Here is a 22928-nt window from a genome sequence, read left to right as displayed (position 1 = left end):
GCTCCCCTACAAAAGGTGCTTATCAAGCTGTGGAACTCACTGACACAGGACACAAAACTATAAAGTTTTATACGGATTCAAAAATGACTGGCTAAACTTACAGGGTCTATTTAATACCAAGACAACCACAAATCATTGGGGGCTCAAATAATATTTTGGAAAAACCTCACTATGGGCTTGCCTTCTTCATATATCCTTCCCTAGGCAACCAATATTGATCACAGGATCTTGGCTAGATGGTGCGACCTGACATGGCTGTTTCTCCAGAAGTGATGGTGATATATCCAAATTCATCAGCTGATCCCACAATTGTATTTATAAGCTAGGCAATTTATTTATATTTTTATCACGACAACACAAAGATTCAAACAACGGGCCGTTTTGTGCATTTTAATGACGAAGACGCAGTAGACTGTGCACAACAGTTCTGCTTAATCTTTGAAACATGCACTGATGAAATCATCACTATTTTGAAAGCACAAGGTCTGACAGAGAGAACTGTGGAAGGTGATGTCCCATGCATGGAGACAAATATATATGAATGCTGCCTTGTGTTGCAGGTTTTTTTTGATGTAGGCATCTCCCGGTTGAAAACAGGTATTACCAAGCGCTTTTATGGACTGATGGGATCATTCTACCTAGTCAGAGAAACATACCCAGGGTTTCTCGCAACACAATACAGGAAAAAAAAGATACTGGCTTGGGAAGGTGAGTGACAGCTTGGAGGCATTCAAGTAATTGTCACCTTTTCCCTTAAACGTTTGCCTGTCCACAGTTTGTCACATGCAGCAGCGGGAATACCGAAACAAAATACACTCAGATGGCTGTGAGCAGCTCAAGGCTCAGGGAAGCTGCTCAGACTGTTTTCAGGGGCTCTACGGGTCATACTCCCTGGCCCACTCCATCTTCAAAGCCGTAGTCAATAATTACCTAGGGAAGATACCTTGGGTGTCCCAGTTCATCTTGTTCTTTCCACTTCAAATCCTAAAGTTTAATTTCCCAAACTGCAAAGAGTTGATGCTCCAGAGATGGGTTTTGCAGGTACAGAACCGTTCCCTTCTCACATGTTTAGAGCTTGCAAGGTAAAGTCCATGGGGGAGGGAGAAGCTCTTGTGCAAGGCATCCCCCTAACCTTTCGCTCAGTTGGCCAGAACAGTGCATCTTCTGCTCGGTTCTTACTGGAAAGCAATTCTTTTGCAGGCTCCAAGGTACAGGAAACAGGCTTTGTTTTCCAGACCTCCTCTTACAGCTCGGTCAGTGAAACACTGAGTCACTAGTGGCTGCCCTAGCAGGCCACCTTCAAAAGCTTCTTTATTCTGAAAAAAACCTGCTCTGCAGACAATTGTCTGGGGAAAACAACTAATGCAAAACCAATTCTGTAACAGTATAGAGGCACCCATGATAACAGTATGTCCTCTCAGCTGGGTATCAGAAAGGAAAGGAGCATTTCATAGAATAACGCACGAAAAGTAGCAGGTCATGTAATACAAGACCATGTCCACCTTTGACATTTGTGCTTCTCACTAGGAGACACAGAAAACACACTTACCGGTACTATGAACGTGTGAGTTGCTTGATCCATGTCTAGGACTTAAGCTGGGGGACCCGGGGTAACTGTCCTGGGATCTGGGGCTGCGGGCACTGAAACAACGTACTTCACTGTCTGTCCCGTTCACCATCTCCACGAACTGCCGACACCTGATTTCATAGGAGGGAAGAAGGAGAAAAGGGTGCGTGACAGCCAGGATGCTCTGCGTTGAGGTTTCCTTCGTTACTGAGTGGAGAAGTCCTAGAAACTGCATCGGAGTTAAATTTCTTGGCTTTCAAAAAGACATTTCACACTCCTGGTACTTTTGTATTGCGAGTGCTCTGATAATGCTACGGGAGGAAGGAGTTCAGAAACTGCAACTTTGATGCTAATGAATGTTGAGACATTCCCAAAAAGCAAGTTTATTTCCATTGTGCTAAGAAGAAACCGTTCCTTTACAGCATGCTTTCATCTCCAGCACCTCTGCAGGTACTCCAAAATTCAATTGTGGGGTTTTTTTGTCAGGGAGAAGATACTAAATCTGCCAGACATCATAGTTCCCCCACTACTCCATCAACCTAGAAATACTGGTGGCCAATGGAAAATAGAGAAGGAAGCGTAAAAAATGCAATATTCACAGTGACAGTGAGGACAGCTCCTCATTTAGCTTTACTGGGAATTGTCCTTATATGTCTCAGGAGGCTGGGGAGAGCCACTCTGTACAGCTGGGAGAACTGGGACACAGAAGCACTTTTTTCCTTCAGTCTCTACCCCAGATAGCCTCCTCCATACATCTGCCTTTCTAGGAACCTTCACAGTGACTGCCACATGCTCCAGCATTGCAAGATCTCCACAAGACAAGTAAGGGCCATCTGTGAAGGAGTTTCTGGCAGTCAGTGGAGCTAACATTTCACTCACCTCTGCCTGACCTCACGAGGCAAAGCCACACTGGGTCTGAGCAGCAACAAAAGGGCTACGTCTACATTGCTACAAGCACTGCGCAAAGGACTGAACCTATGTCCTCTCCCACCTGCTCCCAAAGGGATCTCAAACAGTTTGAATTCAGACCAAGGTGTGCAGCCGGACTGGATTGCTGGACAGCCTCTTTCTTCTCTCCTTCATCTACACATTTCAGCATTAGGGAGTATACAGCTATTCATACTTACTTTAACATGAAGAGCAGGTTGGGGTTATGTTCTAGGAGGCCAGGATAGAGCTGCTGGGTGGCTTCTATAGCCTCTCCCACTCTGCCTGCTAATACTAGCTTCTGTATTCCTGAAAGCAAAAGGAGACCTATTGACACACAGGACCAGCCAACAAGAACGGCCAGAAGAGTTGTCTCACATATGCCACACAGCTCCCCACTACCACCTTGCACAAGGGCTAGGGAGAACTGGGGACCACATTTTGTTTATTATGGATTAGGGTGAGGAAAAGCTTGTGAAAATGAGGGAGAATCTGTTAGTAGCTCAGAAACACCAAGAGTAGAAGGATCTGAAGGATGAAGTAGGTGCGCTGGAGTGGGGTGCTCTGGGACTTGAGTTCTTTAGTCACAGAGCTATGCAGCAATGGAAAAGAAAGCAGGACACGACAACTGGATGGGAGCAAGGAGGCTGCTGGGGAAATGACAATTTCAGAGGGGAAGCCCCTAGCTCACCCCCACGTTACATCCTCTGGCTGGTTCACGCTTGGAAGCGTATGTATGGCTGAGCATCTGACAAGCAGAGTATTCTTAGGGGGTCTGTGGGCTTAAACCACAGCACAGTACTGTTTCCCCAATACCCCTACCTCTAAGTAGAAGTAATTATACCAACAAAACTGGGTTCCTGCAAGTCCCACCTCAATGTATTCCCAGAGAAGTAACCTGAGCTTGGCCTGCAATGAGGATGTGGTACCTGGAAGCTAGCTCCAAGAGTCAGCTACTGACTAAGCTAGAAACAGCTCAACGAGTTGTACACTTCTAGGAGGTGCAAAGATACAAGGCAGAAGCCATCTGTCATCCTGGTGTGTTCATGTCCCACGTATGTTCCTTCAGTGGGTCAGAAGACACAAATGCAAGACTTAAGTTGAGATCCCATCCCTGAACACTCAGAGAAGCTGCTGATCTACAGAGGTTCACATTTTATTTTTTTTCTAAGTGTACTTAAAACTAAAAACTAAATGTAGTTAAAACTAAAAATGCATTGCACTTCCCTCTCGGTTTTTCCAGGACTCCTTACAAACAACAGAGAGAAGGTTTTGAATCGCCTGTGAGGTGCTTTGCAAGCAGAGGCTCTAGTAACAACAGACTGTGACTTTCGCAAGTCATGAGCAGTTGAAAGCCCAGCCCGGTAATCCTCATTAGCAATCCCCAGTAACAATCTGCAATGACTTGTCTTGGCTCCCACTCCTCAATGTCTATTTGCTTGTTATCGTAGCTGAAAGCTAAAACCAAAGAAGTGGCTCTCACACCACCGCGTGTTCCACAGTCTCCTTCAATTCGCTCTCTGTTTCTTCTACTTGCACGTCCGTTTTCATGTCTCGCTGCTTTTGACAGCTCTCTTCTTTGCCTTGTTTGGCAACTCTCACAGACGTCGTTGCCTTTTATATTTTCCCCTCTTTTTGTTTTCCCATCTGTGTTTTCCTCACACCTTTTAAGCCCCAACTTCAGAGCTCTATATTCCTTCCCTCCATCTGCCTTGTCACCTGTCCTCAGACAAACGAGACTGCGCTGTCTCACGTGCTTCCCGTAAGCCTTTACCAATTAAACCCACACCAGCAAGAACACTGGCTGGGGTCAGGGTTGCATAATGCATGACCTGGAAAGCACAAAGCCCATCAGCACTAACGGGCAGCAACTACAAGTTATTTTGGGTACTAAGCAGAGTCCCCAAATGAACCTGAATGCTGGCTAAGCGTATGTAATGTATGGAGAGTGAGCTACAAAGGGGCACGATGCTCCTGATACGTAACAGTCACATGAGAAATGGTTCACAAAGGGAAGGGAAATGTACAGAGCGGGATGTAGCCTGTATTCAACAGCCAGGAGAATGCAGAAAACACACCAATGTTCTGTGACTCTGCAGTCTGAGCCTGTGAATAGAAAAGCTAAAAAAAAAAAAAGTACAGCAGGAGAAAGCTGCAAGCCTTATTTTGCAGGAACCAAAAGCACTTACAGCCTTACCAACTGAGAGATGAGCCACTTTGGAGGAAACAGCAGTAACCAAAACAGACACAGAATACAAATTCTTCACCTAGCGTGAGCTAAGCACGTTGGCTGTGAATTTGCAAAACCCTTAGTATGCAAGAACTTTACCTGAAGACAAAATGTGCAAAGGGACTGGAGGACTCATTACCTCTGGGAGCTGTAGTCAAAATAGATTGATGCGTTCGGGTCCCTACGACCATGCTAACGAAACTGCCCCTGCTGCAACAGACTGCATCCAAGAACCCAAATCCAAAGGGATCCTGGTACGCAGTGACCTCAGTTCAGGTAAAGGCCAAGGTAACCATTCTATTCACCAATTTGGCACTACCTCCAAGAAAGCACCTTCTGCCCTAGATACCACATTTAGCCTGATGTGTGAAACTGCTGGTCTCAAAGCTGAGAGTCACCTCATCTCTTCCAGGATTCAGCTATTCATTTTCACCAAGACTGAGGACAATTAACCAAATTGATCAGAAAACTTAGCATATTCAACACCACCAGGCATGCAGGTCACTTCTCAGAGCAGACAGGCAAAGGAAAGAAGAGGGCAGTTCTTCAGGCAAAGACGGCAGAGGGTGGAGGGGACACAGTGATGGTGGGGGAAGCGCTCCCGGCAGTGGTCCCCAAGCTCTACTGACCCACGGGCAGCAACACTAAGTCAGCAGTGTGCTGCGGACCGCTTTGTACTGTCGTGGAATAACTTTTCCACTTCCACAGCACTTTATTCCTCTGCAGAGTCATGAAGGTAACACGTGGCCAGCGTGCCACACTTTGGGAACGACCACCCAAGAGACTTACTTTGTCTGTTCTTTATTGAGGTCTGTTCTTCCTGGATTGTGGTGTCTGTGACCCTGGCAAAGGCAGTTGCTGTTGAACAGTACCCATGATGAACCAAATACGACGAAACCATACTAGAAGATAAGAAAATACAAACAGATGAAGAGGTGTCGGTAAAACAGGGTAACCACACTGGAGAAAATAAATCAACACAACAGAAGCTGCAATTTCAGTGACCAAACTCAGCTTGCTTAGGACATAACCAGGGTCCTACTTCTGGGTCCAGACAGCATAAATTTACAAGACAGGCACCTGGTCCTCAGCAAACGGGAGGGAGGCTCTAAAGTCACCTTACGAGGGGGAAAAAAAAAAAATAAAAAAAATAAAGACTCCCAATGCATACACGGTATTTATTTATTTAATGACTGCTGTCCAAGGGTCACTTGTAAGAGCTCAGTACTGTGTGACTGCCAGTGACATCCTTTATATAGACATAAAATCTGAACCTCAGAGAGGTTCATGGCTTTCAAGTAGATCTCAAAAAAAAAAAATTCTGGTCCTGAATTTCTTCCATCACTTATTTTGCCAGCAATTATATCTTTGGTAGTTGAATCTCCTTATGAATTCTACACATTCACAGATACTTTCATCTGCTGATTTACAAAGAGTAGACTGTCAGCATTGATTTTACAAACATTAACACATTTTTAAGTTGTACTTTCAAAAAATATTGGGGGGGAGGTAGTATCGCTGTCAGAAAACAAACACAACAAAAACGTCTTTCTGAACAGACCGTTTCTAAAGCACTTGTGCCTTCCCAGGATATGGCGGGTAAATGTTAATGCTCACTGGATTTTAACAAAACCTAAAAAGCCAGCACAGGATTTCAAAGCTTGTAGTGATGAATCTCAAAATAGGCTTCTCATGATGAAGCTGGTATTGATCTGATCAAGTCACAGCTCAAAACACACGTTCAATTTGGCTACTTTCAGCACAAGAAAGAAGTATTTTATGAGTCAGCAATAATTTTCAGGCGTAACATTGTAAGCAGGTGCGTAATTTTTAAAACTTGTTTTAAAAACAAGTGCTTCTGACCACTGTTGGTACAAGACATGCCCTTTGCCCTTGGCATGGTACATACAGGCATAACGAAGTGCGTCCCTCTCACTGTCAAGCACAGCAGCCAGGTCGTCCCGGCTCAGCCAGGCTGAAACACTGAACACAGAGATCCAGGCTGGCAGGAACAAAGGGGAAAAGCCAACTCTTGCTTCAGTGTAATTCAGTAGCCTAAGTCAGAAGCTGCAAAGATTTAAATGCTCTACAAAGCTGCACAAAAACCTGAGCTCCTCCCTGTGCCACTTCTGCCCGTGGCACCACAGGAAGCATCCCTGCGTGGGTACACAGCAGTATTACACGCTGATCACTATGCCAGGCTAAGTTTCAGCAATGACTTATCAGTTCTGTGTCTCAGCTACTTCCTACAGCAGCGCTGCACACTCTCAAACATTCAGCAGCATGTTTGCACCCAGCGGTACCTCTCCTGAAGTTCTGGGGGAACATGATCACACTCCACTGTGACCTAAGTGACATGTTCATGCAGAAAATGAAAACCTTTCAGAATCCCAGGTTCTCCAAAGGAATAGCTTTTACCGCTTGGGAGCCACGGTTGAAACTTGTTGAGAGCAGAAGTGCTCAAGTCAGAGGAGCAGCCCTCTCTGTGCTGCATCTAGGGGTGCTTCTCTCACCTAGAGCGGTCATGGTGGTGGTAGAGAGGCTTGTACTGTCTGTGGCTTTTCTTCTTCAAAACAGAACTCGACTGCACTGCTTCTCTGTACAAATTACATAAAGTTCTCCTCCTTCTGCATGGTACCACTTAGATTCTCAAACGAACAATGCCGAGTCCTCCCGCTTTATCAGAAATAGGACCTACACCGTTCCTCCTCCCATAATCAACCACACCAGCTGATCTCAAGTCTCAGATGACTGCTACTCAGGTTCTTCATGGCAAGAGCTAAAAAGATTAGGGATCCTGTAAGACTGTAACAACACACGAAGAAGATGAGTTATCCATGTGAGTCCCTTTCAAGGTTTCAAGCACTGGAAAACCTTGTCAGATCAGCCTCTCCAGTGATAGCATATCCAGGAGTGCAACACAGATGAAAAATTCTGCCAGGCTAATTCTTCCTCTGCTCTCCCGGGAGGCACTCCCTACAGCAAACCTTCCCCACTGACAGGCTAAGATGACACCTCTCAGGATCTGTCAGGGAGGAGAGTCTTTGAAGGGAAGGAAACGCTTAGCTGCATGGTTAGAGATTAAATAAGATACTACGAAGCCTAACAAAGCCACAGGACAAGAAAACATTGGCCCAAGAGGTTGGAGCTCCAATCTGATACAGCTGGACTACTAACGTGAGGTACAAGCCCTGACTTAAACCTGCCTACGGAGAGGAGGAAGATGGGAAACATGATGCTGATTCTTAAAAAGAAGTCCAAAGGAGATATGAGGAACTCCAGAGCGGTGACCCTGACACCACCACCATGCACGTCCGAAGAAACAATTCTGGAGAACACAAGGAACAAACACAGAGATAAACTGGTCCTACTGCAGAAGAATCAACAGCTTTTGTAAAGGGAAGTCATGGCTCTCTAATTTGGTGACATTTTTGGAGGGAGCCTGGCAGCAGGCAGAAAAGAGATGCTTTTGCAGTCCGCTTGGTTGTCCAAAGATATTTCACAGAGTCTTTAAGCAAAGCCTCTCAAAGAAATTGTGTTACCATGTGATAAAAGGAAAGGTCCAGCATGGCTAAATATTCAGTTAAATAGTGGGGTGGCAAAAAATGGTCAGTTTTACCAGGGAAAGGAAAAAACACTCTAGTGCTGCAGGAACCTGTGCTATTAACATATTCATAAAACTAAGCTTGACAGACCAGTGCTCTCACCCAGTGCAGGTGCTTTTATGTTCAAAGATGCAGGGCACACACTTTTTTCTAAACAAGTTGCCTTTTGAGCACTAGGAACTAAGTATTTCCATTTAAATACCAATGAACCTCTTCATTCTCTTTGGCTGCTAAGCAAGCTTTCCAAAAGCAGATCCTGTCTTTCCACAGCCTGACAAGATGCGTTGCAGAGAGTGAAATGACCCCATACAGTCAACAATCCAGTACCTGAGAATGAAAATGAACATTCAAGTCAATGCCAGTTGTTACATCTCATGCATGCTGGCTCAGACCAAACACCCAGTTAGCCCAGTACTTGTACCTCCCAACTGGCAAAAGCAAATGCCTAGAAAAAAATAATGGAACAAGGCACACGTGAAATGACACTTTCCCCATAACCCTTCCAGCTTCCAATGATCAGTCAGATACTTCCTGTCCTAGAGGTGGTATCTCTCTACATCGTAGCTCCGATAGATTTTTCTTTCTAATAACGTCTCCAGTTACTTTTTGAATCCATGCCGTTTTCATGGTATCTTATGGCAGAGTGTGAAAAAAAACCCTCCTTTATTTTTTCTAAATGTGCCATCTGGTTAACTTCACTTAGAATTGTAGAATCATAGAATCATAGAATCATTTAGGTTGGAAAAGATCTTTAAGATCATCGAGTCCAACGGTAAACCTAACACTGCCAAGTCCACCACTAAACCATGTCCCTAAGTGCCACATCTACACGCCTTTTAAATACCTCCAGGGATGGGGACTCAACCACTTCCCTGGGCAGCCTGTTCCAATGCTTGACAACCCTTTCAGTGAAGAAATTTTTCCTAATATCCAATCTAAACCTCCCCTGGCGCAACTTGAGGTCATTTCCTCTTGTCCTATTGCTTCTTACTTGGGAGAAGAGACCGACCCCCACCTCGCTACAACCTCCTTTCAGGTAGTTGTAGAGAGCAATAAGGTCTCCTCTCAGCCTCCTTTTCTCCAGGCTAAACCACCCCAGTTCCCTCAGCTACTCCTCCTAAGACTTGTTCTCTAGACCCTTCACCAGCTTCGTTGCTCTTCTTTGGATGCCCTCCAGCACCTCAATGTCTGTCTTGTAGTGAGGGGCCCAAAACTGAACACAGTATTTGAGGTGCGGCCTCACCAGTGCCGAGTACAGGGGGACGATCGCTTCCCTAGTCCTGCTGGCCACACTATTTCTGATACAAGCCAGGATGCTATTGGCCTTCTTGGCCACCTGGGCACACTGCCGGCTCATATTCAGCTGGCTGTTGACCAATACTCCCAGGTCCTTCTCCTCCGGGCAGCTTTCCAGCCACTCCTCCCCAAGCCTGTAGTGTTCCATGGGGTGGTTGTGACCCAAGTGCAGGACCTGGCACTGAGCCTTGCTGAACCTCATATAATTGGCCTCAGCCCATGGATCCCGCCTGTCCAGACCCCTCTGCAGAGCCTTCCTACCCTCAAGCAAATCAACGCTCCTGCCCAACTTGGTATCATCTGCAAACTCACTGAGGGTGCGCTCGATCCCCTTGCCCAGATCATTGATAAAGATATTAAACAGAACTGGCCCCAATACCGAGCCCTGGGGAACACCACTTGTGACCGGCCACCAACTGGATTTAACTCTGTTCACCACAACTCTTTGGGCCCGGCCATCCAGCCAGTTTTTTACCCAGCAAAGAGTATGCCCATCCAAGCCATAGCAGCCAGTGTCTCCAGGAGAATGCCGTGGGAAACGGTGTCAAAGGCTTTACTAAAGTCTAGGTAGACAACATCCACAGCCTTTCCCTCATCCACTAAGGGGGTCACCTTGTCATAGAAGGTCACTTGATGCCCTTTAATACCTGCAGTACAATTGTTCCTTCATCACCTTCTCAAGGCTATTCAAGATTTTTTTTTTTTTTCCCACACTTCTGCCTTACCCCTCACAATCATACCCTTCAATGCTGTGGGTCTGTATATTTGTTCCCTGCCTTACACCCATGCCATACCTTCACACATCCTGCCTTGGTTTTTTTCCATGCTTTTCTCACTTCTGCTACATACTTTTGGAGAGAAAGAACCAAAACATCACATGGTATTCACAGTAAGGGTGCACCACATATTCACACAGTGACAGAATTATTTTTGTCCTCTGTTTTTCCCCTAACAAATCCTAGCATTTTTTTTTTTCTGCTTGCTAGCAAAAAAATGAGCTGACATTTCCGTGCAATGATTCATCATAACCCAAAGAGCTCCTTCCTTCCTGGAGCGTCCCTTCTTCCCAGCCTTTTCTGAACACCCTCAACACCACAGACACTACCAGCACGCATCCAAGTCCCTCTACAGTCTCCTCCCAAAGCAACAATCCCTTACCCACTCATTCCCTCTCTTGTCTCTCTTTTAAACAGCTCATAATCCACATCGGACGTGCGTCCTCAGCCTCTGGCTGCACAGTCCCCTCTTAGTTGGCAGCAAGGGAACTTCTCAAAAGCTTTTTGGACTTCCAAGACAAAGCCAGCAGCCCAAGAACCATATCCACGTATCTGCTGGCTCCTTTTTGCAAAACCCACGTCCTATTTCTCCACGTGCCCAATGCATCTACCCTTCAGCAGTGGTTCTACGGATTTGTCCAAGCCAGACATCAAGGTTCTCTCAGCCCATCGCTGCCTGACTCTCTGCTGAAACCCTTCATGAAACATGGCACCATACACACCATCCTCCCCTTCTCTTGACCCAAGGCAGTTTGGAGAGAAACTTTGTTCCGCAGCCACAAGCTCACCTGTTTTTTCCTTGAGTCCTGTTAGGGCTCCGGGTAAATATCTGATCCCAGAAACTCTCTCCACTTCCCCTCACCTATTTCTTCCAGTGCTTCTTTGACAGACACTTCAACCCCAGACACAGCCTCTGCCAAGTCCCTCACAAAGAAGCGTCCCAGCATGACAACCTACCTGATTTCTGGACACACAGGCAAAGAATTCAATCGGATATGGTCTTATCTTCCCCAAGGTCTCTTTTTATACTGCAATCCTCTACAGGCCCTACAAACTCTCTGGCAGGCCTCCTGCTCCTTGTTTTCTTGAAGAAAGATATTACTATTATTTTCAATAGCTTCTGCTAGCTGCTTTTCAAAAGCTTTGCTGGTTGCCCTGAATTATCTGCAAATAACTAAATACAAGACTAGCAGAAAACAAGAACGATCACATGGATGCGATCATCGCTGCATCTAAGTCTCCTGGATGACAGTGACCAGTATCAGGGGTTTAGGGAAAGAATATAACAAAAAGGTGAAACACAGAGCTATCTGTAATCAGCGATATAAGCAATCAGAGATAGAAGCAACAGCCATAGACTTGGGGATTTAAAATATAACTACGGAATTGGCCTCCATGAATTACTGCGACTATTTAAATGTGTATCTTTTAAAATCCACTTATACTTAAATCACCACAACTTCTTGCAGCAGCAAGTCCCACAGTTTCATATATTTAGTGAAAAAAAACCCCACTATTTTGTTTTTAAGCCAGAAGGTGCTTTTTCTCTAATTCTCGTGTTCTGAGAAACAGTGAACAATCACTTTCTAGTCATGCTCTTCATGCTGTAAATGACTGACAGACAACTACGGTCCACCTCCCTCAATTACCTGTTTCCAAGCTGTGGAGCCTTAGTCAACTCTGTCTTTCTTCAGGCAGAAGATACTCCTGACCTCTGACAACTCTTGTCAGTTGTTCTCATCAAGTTCCACTCAATCCTTTTTGCAATGGGAAATGCATTCAATACTCATAAATCTATAAAGTGCCATAATTGTGTTTTCAGTGAGGCTGGGTTTGGAAGCCTTTGGTTTAGGCTATTTCTTGCTCTTTCATTTCTGAATTCAGCTGACTTACATACTGGCTTTTCTCCTATGTTAGAGTTTTTATGGTGTCCTCTCCACTTCCCTTCCCCCAGTGCATCACCTCAAAGTGTATGTTCTTCCATTCCTACAAGCTTTCATGCAGTCTTTGGCTGAAAACTTCTCCCATATCTTTTACATTTGAAACAGCAGCAATCTACACAGGAAAGACTATTAAACAACAAAACAGAGGGTAAAACAATTTGAGCAAAACGCACTGATTGGCAATTTTTGCCATAAGAAAGCATAAATTAGCATTAAAAAAAGTATTTAAAGCCTAACAGAACGGAAGAAGCTGAACACCAGAACAGTGACTTACTTCTGCAGCATGGCTTGCCACTCGCCTAGTCTGTCTCCTATGGGAAACCGCTTAATGGTGCTCTGAATCTTCGCTCGCCACTCCCTCATGTAGTCCTCAATGTCGAACACAAATGGCTGCTGCCCAAAGTTGGCATCGACTATCTCTCCTGGAGTCTGGAGACCCACTGTAGGGTAGAGATTTGACTGGGAAGGAAGAAAAAGAAACCTGTATTAAACCCAGCTTTCTCTTTCTGGTTCCAGTTACATGGTTCGGTGAGACAAAAGAGCTGCTCTTTAAATTGAAAAATGTAATGGAATAGGAAGGGGCAACAGCCCTTTAGGTACATCTCAGGGAACCCCATGGCTTACTGTGCAGTTATTAAAAGTTATTGCATAAAACTAGAACAATGGGTTCAATCCACTAGCAGTCGGTGATCGATGCCATGACTGCTGTCTACGGCGTGTCCGCTTTCTGACTTAGTTTTCTGCAATTTCTACCAAAGTTCAAGAGCCAGCAAATAATAATAATTAAAAAACGAAAGGGGCATCATCTCAATCGACAGATCTATGTGTTCTCCACTGTTTCAACTGAACTCTCTTATTCCTTGGAAGCTGCTGTCTGAATATTTTACATCTCTGATGAAAAGGGAACGGATGGTAGTGGAGCTCTGAGGTTAGGTCTTTGATGATCCCAAGACAGCAAGCCATCCACACAAGAAATTCCACTACTGATAGACGAATTTCATTTTAAGAACAAGCATATGGATCCAAATGGCAGCTTTGACCCGCCACCAGAACGTGGGGAAAAGAAAAAGGTTACCACCGTGAAAATACCTCTAAAATTCAGCTTCCAAAGATGATCTAATTGAAAATAGGTGGTCAAAGTCTATCTCTGAATTCAGGCTATTTTAAGAGTAAGCTTATGGATACGAATTGAATCCCTGAGCCCACTTAAATGTGGGGAAAAGCGAAATGGCATCCGAAAAGGTACAGGGGTGCCTCATTCTCATCACTCTGGATCACATTTTTTAAGAGCACGTTCCATTCACTGTTATGTTACTTTCCTGCAGCACAAATTACTTTTCTGTCTGCAACACAAACTTCACTAATCCTCTGCTTCAGAGCATCTGCTGATAGCCTGCAGGGTTTAGGAAGAAATCTCTCTCATGCCACTCATAAGCTGTTTGGTGTTGGGTTTTTTCACTTTGCTCTAACACACTGGAGACTGACACAGCCAGAAACCAGACACTGGGCAAGGCACACGGATGCACATAGTGAAACTGAAGTCTGGAAGGTGCCTGGTTGCGGTGTCTTGCTCGTGGCTGAACCCACGTCAGACGTTAGATCAGTGGGGGAGCAGACCTATCTCTCTAGGTCAAATCAGCGAGAACTACTACTGGTGGTTAGATGGTCATCCTAAAGAAAGCTAGGATGATTCTCTTCTCCTCTATAGCAAGGGGCATGGGCTTTCCTACAATTACCTGGAAAATTTATTCAACTAATTCTTCACTATTGTAGAGAACTGAGACATTGGCGATGTCATGGATCTCCCTTGAGACCTACTGTATTTGCGGATTTCACTTTTCACTAAAGGTATTAAGATCGTTACGAGGCGGAACTCAGCAGAATCCTAATCACATTGGCAAAAATAAAGCCAGGATGTCGTCAGAAGTGATTACTTCTCTCTGCTTTCACTGGCATGGCTACATCTGCGGTACTGTACTCGGTTCCCCGCCTCCACATCCACATCCCCAGGACAAGAAAGGCATTCACAAACGGGGTCCGGCAGAGTTCCGCTAAGATGGTCAGAGGGCTGGAGTGCATGGCACACAAAGGGAGGCTGAGGAAATTAGCTTGGAGAAGAGAAGGCAAAGGGGAAAATCTAACTGCAAGTCTTCCACTCCCAAAAGGGAGGTGGTAAAAAAGATGGAGACAGATTCTTCTCAAGGGTGGTCAGTGAAGGGACAATGGGCACAAGCTGCAGCCAGGGAAATTTTGATGGGACATAAGGACGGAATTCTTCCTTGTGAGGATGATTAAGGACTGGAACAGGTTCCCAGAGAGACTGCAGCATCTCTGTCCTCAGAGATTTTCAAAACTCAACTGGATAAGGTCCTGACCAACCTGCTCTACCTTTGAAATTATCAAATCTCAAAAAACAGAGGAAAAAAAAGAATCTGTAAATACAGGCTGGAAATTGAAATCAGAAATCAGGATGATTGCATCACTGCTGACTCAGCACACCTCCTCCTTTCCTATTCTCACACCAAGGAAGTCGCTGGGTTAGAGAGGTGCGCAAAGAAAATACAGCATGATACGAGAGGAAAACGCCGTATTTCAAAGTCAGCCTCTCCTTTCTTTCAAACCTAGCTGACAAGGAAATATCTCTTATGAGGGATCAGATCTTTTCCACAGTCCATACTTTAGACTTTTTTTATTAACTTAACTTTTTAGTATTATGAACCCAACGACTTCCAAAGCCAGGAATCAGACACCCAAAATACTTGGAAGTTAGAAGTACAAAACCTCAAGTTACAACATACCACATATTTTTCAGCCACTTTTGGGTACGTTCATCTTTGAGGGGAAGCTGCCTACCCCAAACTTCTCTCAAATCATCTCTGAGTTAAAATTCCATTTTTCACATGTGGGATGTGTCCTCTCTGCTTAGCAACTGTTGGGAACTACACGTATCTCCACAACCCTGCCAGATGCAGGGAGACATCATCCCAGAGCCCACTGACCAGGCCGATGCTTCTCCTCTCAAGTTCTTCAGGCACACCTTCTCCGTGACAACTGGACCACCTCTTGCCTCTGATGTTGGTGGCCAGTTGCTCACAACCCCCTAGTTCATCTTGACTTGTTTTTTAACCCCCTTGTCCCTTTGCACCCCTGCAATCCCACCCTGGGCTCTTCCACATTCTGCTTTTTTACATTTCCTATTGTTTCAGCAAACTGCCAGGCAGGATAAACCTGATACGGGCTTGTGTAAATAAGAGAGTTAGGCCTAAGCATTGACTTAAATTGGTAAAAAAGGGGAAAACTCCTTCTGTGGGATATTCAATTCTATTTGCCAGCAGTCATTTTTGTATTAACTTCAGCCTGTGGTAAGCCAAAATGTGGTTTTTTCCCTCGCTGTATTTTTGTACAAACGCAAACACTCTTTAGAGGGAACTGAAACAAGCTGAAGCAAATATGCTTCACCGTGTGTGAGACTTATCACAACAAAATGTGGTTTTCAACTGAAAGTATCCATTTCAACTTCCTAATATTGTGAATATTGCAAAATATTGTCTTCACCATTGCAATAACCACTTCAAGGAAACAATTTCTAGACTGGTAACGTTTTGAAGGGTCAAATTAATTCCTTGTGTAATCTCACTGACATGCCGACCCTAAAAGTTATTTAAGCTTGAAAGGTGTAAAAGTAATGGGGCTTACTGGCCAAGCTTCTCACTGATGTGTGCTACCAGTCAGCTTCAACATCACATAGGCTGTAATGGAAGAAAAAGCTTTCAACCTACAGCCCTTCCCTGGGGGATTTCAGTAATTAGGTATGGAACAGAGCCAGAGCCAAAAAATGTGTGTCAAGCTGCTCAAACCAGAGAACCTCAAGGGTCACTCAGGTAAGACTGCCATTTCCATTCCCGTTTGCAGTTAATTTTTAGACTGCAGCTTCAGCAGGTGAAGAACACAGATTACATTCTATGTCTTTCATACGATGGATGTTTTCTCTTCTTTACCTTATAATGAATGGATATTGTGTTTGAGCCTGGACCACAATACTATAATAAATGAAAAATGCCACTTGCAAGTTATATCAACTTCAAATTCCCTACTACCTCAAGACTTCGACAATCTCTGACAATAGTCATTACATCTAACCAAAAGGCTACCTTGGGTTTGGCATCCCCTTCTTCAGGAAAGGGCAGTAACCTCAACTGTTTGGAAGAACAACCAAGAAGCCATGGACCGAGGCAGCAAAAAGGGCCAGAAAAGGACATGGAATACATAAGTGTCTGCAAGGGTGAGGGAAGATGGCAGTAATTCAAGGGAAGGATATTGGAAAAGGACAATGGGAATGATGGAAGCCGGGTGCAGGCATCCTTAGGATGAAGCTGCCAACACAGCAGCTGAGCTATTTAGCACATGGAGAGGAACGTCCAAAATCCACACAGAGGCAGAAGTCTCCTGTCCTTGCTCGCATCCACAGTTAGGGGGTGAAATGACCCAGTCAAGCTTCTCTCGCTCTCTTTTTAAAGAGAAATTATCTCATGGAGGATAATTCTCAATAGCAGGAGGCCTATAGGGCATCCACTGTTCTCCTTCCTGGCCCAGAAAACCAGTGTTACGGATTAGTTGCTGCTGTAAAAGCCAGAAGGAGATTTCCATGGAAAACAGCTCAGCAAACTGGCTGGAAAAAGGCCCAGGGATACCATTCAACCACTGGAGACTCCGCCACAAGGCATTTGAATAGCTGATCCCAAACCCCACCTGACCAGGTCTTCTTCCAGTTTAACACTAAAACAACATCTCCTCTGCACAGGACACACAGACAAACAAGCATGAGATCCTGTAAGGGTGATCTGGTGAGATCAAGAAACAGCAGGATGGGGGGATGCCCTGGGCTCAGGAGGGTTTTGAATTCAATCTCAGCGGCACTGCAAGACCCTCACTGCTGCTAGAGCCCTTCTGTCTGGTCTGCTGCCCCAAGCGTTCATCCCTTATTTGTAACAGAGACTCAACACCGGGGTGAACAGCCTACAAGTGCACGTTAAACGTACACATCAGCTCACTGCGCGCTCCTAGATCAAAAGGATGCAAGTTAAGCTAAGCAGGACAGGTAATTTCAGCCCGCCAAATCTGTGCTGCGAAGCCCTACAGCAACATTTTAGCTGTAAATGAAAAAACAACAGTATGTGTGTTGGATAGCTATTTTTGATTGGTAAGAGCCTAAACTGTAATTATCCATCCCAACATGAAGACTGCTCTCATCTCAGAAAGAGAAGCAGTCTAGCCAAATGAGAAGACAAAGCAGGGAAAAAATTAGGAGGAATATGGTAAAACTGTGACTCCTAATGTAATCTATATCCAGAGGGAGAACAAAGAGCACCTAAAACTAAGGGGTATATCACAGAAGTGTCTTCTTGCTATGGATGCAAGGCTGTCACAAGACCTCACTCCAAAAGGTTAATATTCATGGACAAGTAAAATATTATTTTACTTTAATAAAAGGTACTTGGACCAAGTGAATAAACTCCTGTGAAACAACCCACATGAAGAGGGTTTCTGGTTTGGAATACACTGCAACGTTACCAAGTTCAAAGAGCCTAGGAACCAAAAAAAAGCTGTACTGACAGCTGATGTGAAAAGGCAAATTAAATAACTGGAACGTCCTTCAGCACAGACACTGGCTGAGATATGGGAGAGAACTGTAAAGCCATAAATCCCATCAGGAAGGTGAATGGGGAGTGCTAGTCATTATTTCTCACAACACAAAAATTAGAGGAACAAAATAAATTTTTTGGCAGGAGGTGCAAAACAAAGAAAAGCAAGCTTTCTTCCACACAACGTGGAAGTCAGCCAAGAAAACTGATCACTCTGGAGGCCTAAACAAGTTACGGAAACTAAGAAATTCCTCAGAGGAAATACATTTGGGGTTATTAAGACAAAAGTGCAACCTCAGGGACAAGAAGCTCTGTGTATGAGAGAAATGGATGCAGTGGATGTATTGGTGTATGCCTGATCTGGTTTTATCTTCTTTTCCTAAACACCCGCTCCTTGCCCAGGAACACTTGGGTCTGAAAAAGAGCAACCATTTTTTTTCTTCATGACCCACTGTGAAAGCTGTGCTTTTGTAAGACCCAACTAGACGTTATCGCCTGGTGTAACTCAGCTAGTGTCACTGCACTCAAGGGTAACTCAATATCAGGGTTGGTGAATCAAAGGAGTAACTATCAACCCCAAATGGATGCCAAATACATTCCTCCAGCAATTTTGTGAGCTGGTTACTCGTCGTGGGTGGAGGCTTGTCAAAAACCTGTGCAATGAGCACACACACTACAGCCAGCTAAGCCTGCCCTTCACTCTCAGAAATACCCTTCCTTAACCACACCGTGGAAAGGAACAACTCCACCACGGCTGCAAGACATGGATGAGACAGGAAGAAGCTGAGAATAATATAATTAGGCATTTTTGGGCGCTCTGATGATGGGACACGAGAGGCTACTCAATGACTTTGCACATATACGCCTCACAGTCGAAAGCTGCATTTGGAAGACATTGACCTGTAATGAAGTTTGAATCCTTGCTTTAATTCCAGGACAAGGAGCAACATATTCTTAGAGGTGGTGAGGGATGAGAGGAGGCATGTGAGTAGCCCACAAACCCAGCCAGAGGATTACAAAGTTTCAGAAAAAGGAGCATCCACATCATTCAGCAAGTGCGTTACCATTTTTTTTTAACAGGGCATCAAACAGAAAAAAAAAAAAATCACATCCCCACACTCTTCCCCCTCCCTTCTGTTTACATCCTTAGTTAAAATACTGAAAATAGGTGTACTTACAGGGAGGTCTGTAAAGGCTATACCTGTGGGGGGAAAAATATTAGAATTAAAAAGACAAAGGAATTTTTTCCCTGCTTGGCTACATCCTTAACATGCTACAAAACATTACTGCATTTCAATAAATCCCAGCTCTGACCATGCATTTCACCACCTGTCGTATTTAGAAGTAACTTCCCTCCCCAGTCCCCTCCTCTGCAAGGTTTTGCATCTGGAGAAAGGTTCAGGGAAAAGCCTAAATGTTTCAGACATCTCTCCCAAAAATTTGATTTTCTAAAAAGCAGCTCCTCTTTTCTTTGCTTCTCCCTCTGTTACTATAAAGGAGTTAGTTTTCAAGACTCACTTTGGCTTTAGAAACAGAGTTTTACTATAACATTGCTTCAGTTTAGGCTACAACTAGTTCTTCTTACCAGCCAGAGAGACAGGAACGAACATTCAACACTTTGCATTACAGCTGGGGAACAGCCTTGCAACAGGACCGAGGTGCAGCCAGCAGCACCTGAGAAATACCGTGCAAAGAACAGCTTCATCCTCAACTACGCTGCTACAGTTCCAAATAGAAGAGATGGAAAAAAGTGTACGGTTTCCCTTTCCATTTACGTTTGGCATGCCAGAAAAGAGGTATCTACTTAAACAGAGGCAGCCATTGCCTAGGATGGTTAACAGAGTTGTGGCCAGAGACGTCGCTCAGCTACAGAGTGAGGCAACCCCCAGGCACAGCTCTGCAACGCTCTGCATCTGATTTAGATGCGAGTTACTGCTCCGAAGGAGGGTGCCTCTCCTCCCTCTCCCACGGTGTGTGATCCCTCCATCCGCCACGGGTGAGATCCAGCAGCGAGGCAGGAGCACAGTGAGATGGATCGGCCAGCAACAGCAGCTCTAACCCACGGGTTTTGGGTCACCCTCACCAACAGCACAGGGGAAACTGCTGCCATGCCCTGTTCACCTTATCAGGCTGAGCTTAATTCATGTTTTAAGCTAACATTTCAGGAGTCAATCTGGAAGCTGCGGTCTTGCCCCATGCACGCTCCCAGCAATGCTTTCTGTCCCCAGGCAGAGGAAGGCTGGTAGCCACACCAGTATGTCCAGTTCCTCCACACGTCCCACCTCTCAGCCACGCAGCAGTCTCTTCTGGGTGGCAGTGAAACAGCTGCACGGAAGCAAGAGCACATCGTTCGCTGTTTTTAATGTTAGGACTATTTTAACCAAGAGCTGTAATGTAATGTTACCAGATTAGCCTGAAATGGTAATTTAAACCAATTTTAGGAGTAAACATAGGAAACAAATTATTACTATTCGAAACAGCACAGATGCAAAATCAAATGCTCGGAAAAAAATCCTGAATATTTTACTAAATAAATAGCCAATAAAGTTTAATTAACACCCTGGCAGATAGCCAATATGGTTTAATTAACATCATTGGCAGTTTGGTCCTTGTCTGTTGAGTACCCTCTCTACAACCCAACCAAAAATTGTGTGCACAAGTGATGTTGAACACCTGGCTGAGAAAAATGCTCAGTAAGCATTTCTCTCACTCCGTCACTTTGCCCAAATGTTGCTCCTCACTCAAACCCGTTTTTCACTTCGCACTTGTTTTGCTCAGCTGGATGAAAGCTTGTTTCTACTCTTACAGCAGAATGAGGGCAACCTCCTTGAGTTTGCCGTCCACTGGAGTCCTCCTCTGCCCTCCAGCATCACTCAGAGCCAAAGGTGGCCCGGCTTTCCCGTGACAACTCGTGTAGCTGTACGGCTGGGAGCCGCATCCAGCACATGGACAAGCATATGATTTTTGAGTGGACTACAAGGTGGGTGGAAAATTGGCCGGACTGTCAGGATCGAAGGGTTGTGATCAGCAGCTCAAAGTCCAAGTGTTGTCCCTCGGGGATCAATGGTAGGGCCAATACAGTTTAACGTCTTTACCAATGACCTGGACGATGGGACGGCGTGCACTCTCAGCAGGCTCACAGATGTTACCAAACAGGAGAGCGGACAATACGCTGGAGGGCATACTGTTATTCAGAAGGACCTCAACAGGCTGGAGAAATGATCCAGCACAAACCTCACAAAGCTCAACAAAAGCAACTGAAGAGCCCTTCCACCGGGTTGTAATTTACCCAGAAAACAGGACAGGCTGGGGCTGGAGAGAAAGCAGATCTGCAGAAAAGGATGCAGGGGGTCCTGCTGGGCAACAAGTTGAGCAGGAGTCAGCAGTGAAGCAGGTCAACTACATCCTGGGCTGTATTAGTAAGAGTGGAGCTGGAGCTGTATTAGTAAGCTGGGTTGTATTAGTAAGAGTGTAGGTTAAAGGAAGGGATTGCTCCCTTCTCTTCAACACTTGTAAGTCTAAACTTGGGAGTATGATGTTCACTTTTGGGCTCTCCAATACAAGACAGACAGCAAAACTGAAGTGAGTCCAGCAGAGGCCAAAAAGATGAAGAGAGGCTATGGAAATTGGGTTGTTCAGTCTTATGCAGGGGTTGTTCAGACACTTATTGCTGCCTACAACTACCTAATGGGAGCGTACAGAAAAGACAGAGCCAGATTTTTCCCAGAGATGCATGGTGACAGGACAGAGGAGGCAAAAGAGACAAGTTGCAACATGGGAAATTCTGATTAGATATTAGGGGGCGAAAATTCAGTATGAATGTGGTCAAACACTGAATCAGGGGACCAGAAAAGCCCCCTGGGGGATCTCCATTCTTGGAGACAGTAACAACTTGACAACTTGACAAGTTTCTGAGTAACGTGATTTAGTGGGCCCTGCTTTCAGCAGGGCACTGGATGCATGACCTCCAGAGATCCCTCCCAACGAACACTACTCCATGATTCTATAAATAAACTTATTACATTGCCTTTAAATTAAGGCATTTGTATGTTTTGCACCCTCTGTTAGATAACTAAGACCAATAAAATGCTTTATGCCTACAGAACTAGATCTGTTGCACAAATATGTCTGCTTAGAGACTTCATCCTGTACTGCTACACACCTGCATCCAGCAAAGTCAACAAAAGCAAGCAAAAGAATCACAGCTCTAACTAGGCAGCTGACTTTGAAACTGCACTCTTTCTCTGCAGCACCTCCAAAGCCTGGATCCAATTTAAAATAACAAACTTCATAAATTTAAAAACGTAAGAACTGGACAGCTCGAGAGGTCAGGAAGCAATAGCAAGTGTGTGAAAAGCCTCTCCTGTAAGTCCACAACATTAACCTGGTCATCAAGGCAGCGATATAAAGACATTAAATGAAGTTTCAGTGCTGGGGAGCAGTGTGACTGACACCTTCACCTACCATCTAATCAAAGGACTTCCACCTTTCCATGACTAACACGCACTTATACGCATCCCCATGCATACAACACACTTCTGGACCTTCTAGCCCAACTCTACCCTCCACCCAGCAACAACCATGCTGTCTGCCTCACAGTTGGCCATTTTCTTCACAATACATTTCAGAATTCAATTTGCACAAGACAACATAGATTTGGGTGATCAGCCACAACACTCCGTTTCCTATATGGCAGGGTACTCCTCCAGCATCTGTGTAGGCAATCGTAATTCAGAGAATGCATAAGCAGTGCTGACGGACTGCAATAAGCAACAACACATTCAGCAAGACAGGCATCTTAAAGAGTAGACTAGCAAAATGTCAGCCCATTAAATACTTGAATACTTTCATGCCTTGCTGCTGAGGAGAAGCGCTATTAAACCCACACAAGTCTACACGCTCCTGGAAACAGTTATCATCCAATCAAGCCACTTGGGTAAAA

At 44.9% G+C, this 22928-nt stretch overlaps 1 protein-coding gene across 2 annotated transcripts in view; it reads right to left on the bottom strand.

The window, feature by feature from the left end:
- RANBP10 (RAN binding protein 10) overlaps window positions 1-22928 on the bottom strand; it is an 81620-nt gene that overhangs the window by 6817 nt on the left and 51875 nt on the right. For both annotated transcript variants that reach the window (XM_050903734.1, XM_050903733.1), the window contains 5 exons: window positions 19165-19187; window positions 12619-12803; window positions 5514-5626; window positions 2695-2803; window positions 1550-1698 (listed from right to left, as the gene is read on the bottom strand). In XM_050903734.1, the coding sequence (XP_050759691.1) occupies window positions 1550-1698; window positions 2695-2803; window positions 5514-5626; window positions 12619-12803; window positions 19165-19187 (579 nt within the window). The remainder of the gene's footprint in view (window positions 1-1549; window positions 1699-2694; window positions 2804-5513; window positions 5627-12618; window positions 12804-19164; window positions 19188-22928) is intronic.

Source organism: Gymnogyps californianus, chromosome 12, assembly GCF_018139145.2.
Source record: "Gymnogyps californianus isolate 813 chromosome 12, ASM1813914v2, whole genome shotgun sequence".
NCBI classification, from domain to species: Eukaryota; Metazoa; Chordata; class Aves; order Accipitriformes; family Cathartidae; genus Gymnogyps; species Gymnogyps californianus.
The sequence above is the reverse complement of the archived record's forward strand: the minus strand, read 5'-3'. Positions and strand labels throughout refer to the sequence as shown.